The sequence below is a fragment of the Neoarius graeffei genome, chromosome 9, assembly GCF_027579695.1.
Source record: "Neoarius graeffei isolate fNeoGra1 chromosome 9, fNeoGra1.pri, whole genome shotgun sequence".
Classification (NCBI taxonomy): domain Eukaryota; kingdom Metazoa; phylum Chordata; class Actinopteri; order Siluriformes; family Ariidae; genus Neoarius; species Neoarius graeffei.
Window position 1 is genome coordinate 72,634,385 of NC_083577.1, and position 8,927 is coordinate 72,643,311.

Here is an 8,927-nt window from a genome sequence, read left to right on the forward strand (position 1 = left end):
ACCCAAGTCTGACTTTTGCCTAAGCCCTTTCTACATTAGCCAGCTTGCCCATATTTTGAGCTCTGGTTTGAGTTTCCCAAAAGCATCGTAGCATAAAGATCATCGTTAAATGGTAGCACAAATAGCACAATAAGAACACTTTTTTTTTCCCTCTCTCTCTCCTCGTTAAGACATTCTGCTGCACACATCCGCTTTCATAATATTTACACAACTATACTTTTAAAAAGTGACAGTTAAAACTTCTGCCCCTAAAAGTACTTTCTCTTCTCTACAGAGATGTTTCTATATATCTTTGGGTTGCTGGTCTTATTCTATGCCTACCAGTGGTTTAGAGAGCTGAAGCAAGTTACAAACAAATCGGAGAAATATGTGTACATCACGGGGTGTGACACGGGCTTTGGCAACCTTCTGGCTAAATATCTGGACAAAGACGGTTTCCATGTAATTGCTGGCTGCTACACAGAGAAAGGAGAGGTTGAGCTGAAGAAGGCCTGCTCAGCCAGACTCTCTACTGTTCAACTGGATGTTACTGATAATAACAGCATCAACAAGGCTGCAGACATCATTAAAACCCTGGTGGGAAACAAAGGTAAGGGATTAAAACTGTGTTTTATTTCCTTACTACAAAGGAACCTGACTGTTTTATGATTTAAACTACCAACAGGTACAAACCAAACTTTGTCTCCTTCTTGGCTTGTAAATAAATAATCTAGTGACCTGTGTCTTCTGACTAATGAGACTGAGTTTCCATAAATATTTAAACAATTCAACTGCCAGATCTTGAAATGTGTCGCACTAGTCTTGTTTAATCAGATAGTATCTTTTCGATTAGGGAAAATTTCATCTATAGCACATCTTCTGACCTATTCATTTGTACAATGTTTCACTCAGCAAATACAACATAATGCCTCTTGTTTGTGTTTGTTTTTATATGTACATGTGATATTTAGGTCTCTGGGCTGTTGTAAACAATGCAGGAATATCTCAGCCATCAGGGCCCGTTGACTGGATGGTTATTGATGACTTTAAGAACATGATCAGTGTTAACCTATTAGGTTTCATTGCTGTGACTTTGAGTGTGCTACCCTTCATTAAGAAGGCTAAGGGCTGCATTGTCAATATCTCCAGTGTGTGTGGAAGAATATGTTTACAAACAGCACCATACTGTGTCACAAAATACGGAGTAGAAGCATTCAATGACTGCCTGAGGTGAGTCATCATCTGATATGTCAAAGCACTTTGACGTGCAGAGCTCCGCTATGATTATTTTAACCCATAATGTCATATTTCTGTGTAATATTGAGGTCAAATAGCATTCCAGTGATTTTATGTAAAGTTACACGATTTTTTTTTTTTTTTGTTAAATATTTTTGTTGTTACAACAAATTGTTGAACAGTGATGCTAGACTTAATTCAGTTTGTTGCATGGATATATCACAAGGGTCATTCCATGTCAACTCAACCAGAGCCTCCCACCTCAAATTTTTGATTTTGCTTAAATTTTGCAGACTGCAAGTACGTAGCATGCCTTGGTAGTACCAAGGCCAAGTATTTAAGCTTAATTATTGCTAACTGTTGAGATTCAGCCTTGTTTTTGAAATAGGGGTAATTTCCTCCTTGAATGCTGCAACTTTGTGCATCTAGAAAAAATACTTGCAGAAGTGTTAGGTCGATGACATGGATTTTATTATCAGAAAAGTTGGTCCTCTCCTGATTTTAATCATCATTGTCTACATATTTTGTCTAGTTTAGCCCTCAGGTGGTATAGAAAAAGCAAAAATCACCTAAACGAAAATTCACTAGTGTATTTTTACAATTTTGATTTCTTCATTACTCTTAGCTTAGTGACGATAGAGACCTAAAATTTTTAATGTACACTGTCAGTAAACTTCTTAAGCATATTAAACAAGCTCGAGGCCCCAGTGGCTATATTCACTGACTTATTAACCCCTGAAGCTGGACCCAGAATGAAAAGGGTTATTTTTGTCATAATTGGATACATACTTTTCTCAAAAGGGACACGTTATAACAATTTCAGTTTTTTTTGTGCTTGAAAATATGTGCCTTGGTAATAATATGTGAAAAAATGGAAGATGTAATACTCTCCCTTTTGAAGTTACAACAAGACAATTGGACCCGGGGTCTGACATTAACCAACTGCTAGAAATCCTCTGAAAAAGGGAACACTATTTTGTTTAACACAATAATGTTTATCAACTAACAGTTTAGCCATACTTCAAGTCAGACATATCTAGCTATCAAAGATAAATTCAGTCATTGATCATCTCATTATCTCTAGCCGCTTTATCCTGTTCTACAGGGTCGCAGGCAAGGCTGGAGCCTATCCCAGCTGACTACGGGCGAAAGGCGGGGTACACCCTGGACAAGTCGCCAGGTCATCACAGGACTGACACATAGACACAGACAACCATTCACACTCACATTCACACCTACGGTCAATTTAGAGTCACCAGTTAACCTAACCTGCATGTCTTTGGACTGTGGGGGAAACCGGAGCACCCGGAGGAAACCCACGCGGACACGGGGAGAACATGCAAACTCCGCACAGAAAGGCCCTCGCCGGCCCCGGGGCTCGAACCCGGACCTTCTTGCTGTGAGGCGACAGCGCTAACCACTACACCACCGTGCCGCCCCAATCATTGATCAACATGTATTAATTATCACAGCAAAATATGATAATTTCCAAAAAACTCTAGGTAATGTTCAAAACAAGTCACATTATATATTATTAATGACAATCTATACACTGGTAGTGTTTCTAAGAGTTCATCCGTGAACAACTTAAAACTGTCTCTGATTTTGTCAATGTCCATCTGTTGGAACTTGTACTGTCTACCTGTAGTTGTACTGGGAAGTGGCAGCGAGCACAACACATAGCCCACAGGAACCCAGCACTCGTCCTTCTGCCTGGACCATTTGTACATGCAAGGATTCTGTGTTTGCCTCATGAAAGTGATGAGTAGATCATCCTTGTCTTCGTCTACCCCAGCACACTTCCTATATACCAGACCTGGTCATAGACAGCTGCCACATATGCACTAGGCTAGTACAACCCCGATTCCAAAAAAGTTGGGACAAAGTACAAATTGTAAATAAAAACAGAATGCAATAACTTACAAATCTCAAAAACTGATATTGTATCCACAATAGAACATAGACAACATATCAAATGTCGAAAGTGAGACATTTTGAAATTTCATACCAAATATTGGCTCATTTGAAATTTCATGACAGCAACACATCTCAAAAAAGTTGGGACAGGGGCAATAAGAGGCTGGAAAAGTTAAAGGTACAAAAAAGGAACAGCTGGAGGACCAAACTGCAACTCATTAGGTCAATTCCAATAGGTCATTAACATGACTGGGTATAAAAAGAGCATCTTGGAGTGGCAGCGGCTCTCAGAAGTAAAGATGGGAAGAGGATCACCATTCCCCCTAATTCTGCGCCGACAAATAGTGGAGCAATATCAGAAAGGAGTTCGACAGTGTAAAATTGCAAAGAGTTTGAACAGATCATCATCTACAGTGCATAATATCATCAAAAGATTCAGAGAATCTGGAAGAATCTCTGTGCGTAAGGGTCAAGGCCGGAAAACCATACTGGGTGCCCGTGATCTTCGGGCCCTTAGACGGCACTGCATCACATACAGGCATGCTTCTGTATTGGAAATCACAAAATGGGCTCAGGAATATTTCCAGAGAACATTATCTGTGAACACAATTCACCGTGCCATCCGCCGTTGCCAGCTAAAACTCTATAGTTCAAAGAAGAAGCCGTATCTAAACGTGATCCAGAAGCGCAGATGTCTTCTCTGAGCCAAGGCTCATTTAAAATGGACTGTGGCAAAGTGGAAAACTGTTCTGTGGTCAGACAAATCAAAATTTGAAGTTCTTTATGGAAATCAGGGACGCCGTGTCATTTGGACTAAAGAGGAGAAGGACGACCCAAGTTGTTATCAGCGCTCAGTTCAGAAGCCTGCATCTCTGATGGTATGGGGTTGCATTAGTGCATGTGGCATGGGCAGCTTACACATCTGGAAAGACACCATCAATGCTGAAAGGTATATCCAGGTTCTAGAGCAACATATGCTCCCATCCAGACGACGTCTCTTTCAGGGAAGGCCTTGCATTTTCCAACATGACAATGCCAAACCACATACTGCATCAATTACAGCATCATGGCTGCGTAGAAGAAGGATCCGGGTACTGAACTGGCCAGCCTGCAGTCCAGATCTTTCACCCATAGAAAACATTTGGCGCATCATAAAACGGAAGATACGACAAAAAAGACCTAAGACAGTTGAGCAACTAGAATCCTACATTAGACAAGAATGGGTTAACATTCCTATCCCTAAACTTGAGCAACTTGTCTCCTCAGTCCCCAGACGTTTACAGACTGTTGTAAAGAGAAAAGGGGATGTCTCACAGTGGTAAACATGGCCTCGTCCCAACTTTTTTGAGATGTGTTGTTGTCATGAAATTTAAAATCACCTAATTTTTCTCTTTAAATGATACATTTTCTCAGTTTAAACATTTGATATGTCATTTATGTTCTATTCTGAATAAAACAAGGAATTTTGAAACTTCCACATCATTGCATTCTGTTTTTATTTACAATTTGTACTTTGTCCCAACTTTTTTGGAATCGGGGTTGTATTCTTGGATATCATGATGTGCAGTAGAATGTGCTAGAGTCCCACTTGTCATGGAAATATCTGCAGAGATCCTGTACATTCTTAGGTTAGGCCCATCAGGTATGAACCTGTGATGGCTTCTAATGCCAGGCACCTTCTTTGCTGCTTTGTACCATTCTTCTTGGGCCTGTGATGCTTCTGCCACATCTTCCTTAGAGACGTACAAGAACTTGTACATCTCTACTTGGATTTCATGATGATGACGAACTTGGATTTCCCTGACAGCCCATTCATAGAGCACAATAGGCGACAGAATGTGGTTACTTATTGTAGCTTGGAGGCTTGCCCGAGCAGCAAGCCTTTTTATGGTACCCCCAATGCCATCGCATAGTGATTTGCCATGACTACATGCTTTATTTCAACCTAGAAGCCACTATAAAGACTATACTGTTTGAAGATTTAAAACCCTCCTGTGACCTTGAAAATAAGGTCAAGGTCACGTAGGTCATATGGGTCAAAAGGTCTTGTGAAAGTCTGTTAAATCATATCACAAAGTAAATGCAACTTGAAAAGGCCACTGAAATACAGGCCCAAATCTTCCCCGTTGGGGATACATGTAAATTGCCCCAAAAACAACGAACTTTGGCCTATAAAGTTAGTAAAATAGGTCACAGTGACCTAGTTTTTGGTGAGCTAGGTTGTAGTCACCCAAGGTATATTCAGGCCATATACAGTATGAGCCTCTTAGCTCTTACGGTGTCAAAACGTGCCCTGCTAACGTGCGGACAGATGGATGGACGGACGGACAGACAAACGCCGGACTAAGCTATTTGAACAGCTTTGCTGCTGAAGTCAGCAAAGCAAAAAATAAATTACCACAAGTTTAGATCCCAGATCATCATAATTAACAATTTATGCAAGGTCAAAGTTGGCTCAGAAGAGAAAATTAGCATTTTTTGTGCATAAATGATGCCAATATTTTTCTAAGAAGGAAAGATATTACATACATAATTATTATATATTATTTGATATTATTAACCTACTTTAAATATATAAAATACCAGCTATGTACTATGTGTCCCCCCCTGGATTTTGACCCCCTAAAATAAGGGATAATTTGGCATTTTCATTCTTGGTCAAGTTTTGCATGTTCCTTCCTTGCAGCCATGCAAATACATGAAGGGCATAAGAAGTTGGTCCACAATAGTACGGTGTTAAAGATATGGACAGCTGTGGTGTAGTTTTTTCATAATAAGCACTCTAACTTATTAGAAAATGCAATCATGATTATTGTTATTTTTTCTACCATCCTGCCCTTCATATATATGTTCAAAGCTGATGATAATGATGATGCCCAAATCCTAAAATATACCTCCCAAACTTACAGTACAAGCAAAATAATGAAGATATGGTCATCATAAATGTCTTTTTTTTTTATAGCACTAATTTTGCTCCAGATTATAGGCGAAAATTGTAATTTTGAACACCCCCACCCCACACACGCGCATACACCCATGCAAACTGGGCTGAAATGAGCTCCTAGATCATCACAGAAACCTAATATTTGGGCTTTGGTCATCATATGTGTATCTATCACTGGAAGAAAAATTATCAAAATAAAAAATTTGAGGTGGGAAAACCTTTGAATTTTGGTTGATTTGACATGGAATGACCCAAAAGCAAATAACACTTAAAATATGAACAGTAGTTAACTGAGGATTGTGTGTTTAAACCCCATGTAGCTTGTTGTGCATGCAGTGCTTAAAGGTAGACTGACTTTCAGATTTTTCAAGTATAAGTCATAAAAAGAGTTTTCCTGACACCCAATTATTTTTGTTTAGTGGACCGAAAGCTACCGAATTCGAATCACAGACTTCCAATTTTATTCTTTTTTTTTTTAAACAATAATTAATGAATTTAGGGCCACATGGCCCTAAATTCTCTGCTATTATTTCTTGCTTCACCGTGACGCAATACAAGAGACTATGTCATGCATCATGTGGCGGGCTTTCCCCATCCGCACAAGGCATTGTGGGATACAATTTTGAAACGGGGAAGGAAAATGGAGAACGCGAATGAAACATGGAAGACTGACTACAGTAACGGAAAGCGAGAAGAAAAGATGTCATGTTGTGAAGGAAAGGAAATGCAGAATCAAACTAATAAATATCGGTGGTCAGCGAGCACCTCAGTGTGATCAGCTGTTTGTTTAGCAACAGAATGATGTAACGGTCAGTGCACGGTCAAGGTGAACCTGTAGATGGCAGTAATGCAACACTGTGGATGCCAGCTGCCGTAAAATCCAAAAGAAGAAGACGCCAAAAGTTAACCCTGCGCATGCGCACACCGGACTTCCTCTGTCTGCTTGACTGCACGAAGCGATCGATTTCATGTATATTATTTGCTCGGGAATCCCTTCAAATTAAATAACTTCCCAGCCACAGAATGGCCGGGGTTTTTTCGTATATCACAATGACCAAATTTCAGAGGGAACTACATTTCACAGGTTTAATGAAATCGAAAGGCTGTCTACTTTTAAGTCTCTTGTCTATGGTTAATGCCTAGGTCTGAATGCTTAAAATCTTGGAATACAAATCATCTATTGTAAATTGTAAGGTTATTATTTTTACTGCTGTCCAAACCAATAATTAAAATAATTTATGTTGTCTTCTTTTAATAGGTTGAACATGGTACCATTTGGAGTTAAGGTACTGTGTATTGAACCAGGATTCTTCAAAACAAACATGGCAGACACTAGTGTTTTGCAAAATAGTTTTCAGAAAATATGGGACAGACTGCCACAAGATGTCAGGGATGACTATGGAAGTGACTACATTGATCAGGGTTAGTTGAACACACTGTAATATAGAAATCATTGGTATCTTGCATTCAAGTAGACTGAGCGATTACAGACTACTAATGGACTTTTTTTTTTTTTTTTTAACTCTGTGCATCTTTACAACTTGGCACCTATAATGAGCAACATATATTCTAAAACTAACTAAAATGTATTCTTGCATTACTAAAATACAAGCTTGACTGTGACTGTCATATGAGAACCTTTTACTGGAACTTGTTTATCTGTATTTTTTATGCCTCCGCCACCTTAAGGTGCAGGAGGCATTATGTTTTCGGGTTGTCCGTCTGTCCGTGCGTGCGTCCATGCATGCGTCCATGCGTGCGTCCGTCCCAAAACCTTGTGAACACGATATCTCAAAGGCTAATGAAAGGAATTTCACCAAACTTTCACCATTTGTGCACTTTGGGACAAACGTGAACTGATTAGATTTTGAGGTTAAAAGGTCAAGGTCACTGTGAGGTCAAATGTCTATCCGAAAACCTTGTGAACACAATATCTCCAAGGCAAATGAAAGGAATTTCACCAAACTTTCACCATTTGTGCGCTTTGGGACAAATATGAACTGATTAGATTTTGAGGTTAAAAGGTCACAGGTTAAGATTACTGTGAGGTCAAATGTCCATCCCCAAATCACAACTTAATAAGGCGTGTAGTCTACCAGGCGGAGGCATCGATGCCGTTGGCGTCAAGTTCTATCTAGTTAAAAATCTTTTTCTTGCTGAAACAAATCATAATTCTTAATCAGAAAGATTTAGCAACACCTGAAAAAATACAGATGATATAATGTAGGAAAATGCTGCTCAGTACTTCGTTAACTGAAACAGATGTGTATCTACTGTATATGCAAGTATACCTACTCCAAAAAGCATGCAATGTACTATAGTAAAATAGGAACATATTAACAAAATTACCATATACTTATCATAAATAATACAATATGTCTCAAACTTCATGTCTCACCTATTTTAGTGAAAGCAAAGATGGCGGACCAGATTGATGATAAGCTTGATGGAGATCTGATGAAAGTGGTGAGCTGTATGGCGCATGCTGTCTCGGCTGTTCATCCTCGCACCCGTTACTCTGCCGGTTGGGATGCAAAATTCTTCTGGCTGCCTCTGTCCTACATACCATCTTTTATCTCTGATGCCATGCTAGTAAAATACAGTATAAAACTTAAGGCTTTCATTTAATATGCTACATAGGTCTTGTAAAGAGATTGTATCCCTTTTCTAATGTTGCAAGACCTTAATCACTAAAACCTGTAACATAATCAAGTGTAATAGTGCATGTCGATAATCCTAATATGTTTTAGTGATAAATGATTTGGATAGTTAGGTTAGAAGGAGCTGGCGGGGCAGACCAACAAGAGCATAAACTGACTGGATGTAAAAATGTGTAGAAATTGTTTTTTCC

At 39.2% G+C, this 8,927-nt stretch overlaps 1 protein-coding gene across 1 annotated transcript; it reads left to right on the top strand.

Moving 5' to 3' along the window:
- The first annotated feature begins 276 nt into the window (after positions 1-276).
- LOC132891339 (retinol dehydrogenase 7-like) lies at positions 277-8,704 on the top strand. Its single transcript, XM_060928851.1, has 4 exons — positions 277-589; positions 951-1,209; positions 7,335-7,498; positions 8,484-8,704. Exons 1-4 carry the CDS (start codon positions 277-279, stop codon positions 8,702-8,704), a joined length of 957 nt encoding a protein of 318 aa, XP_060784834.1.
- The last annotated feature ends 223 nt before the right edge of the window (positions 8,705-8,927 follow it).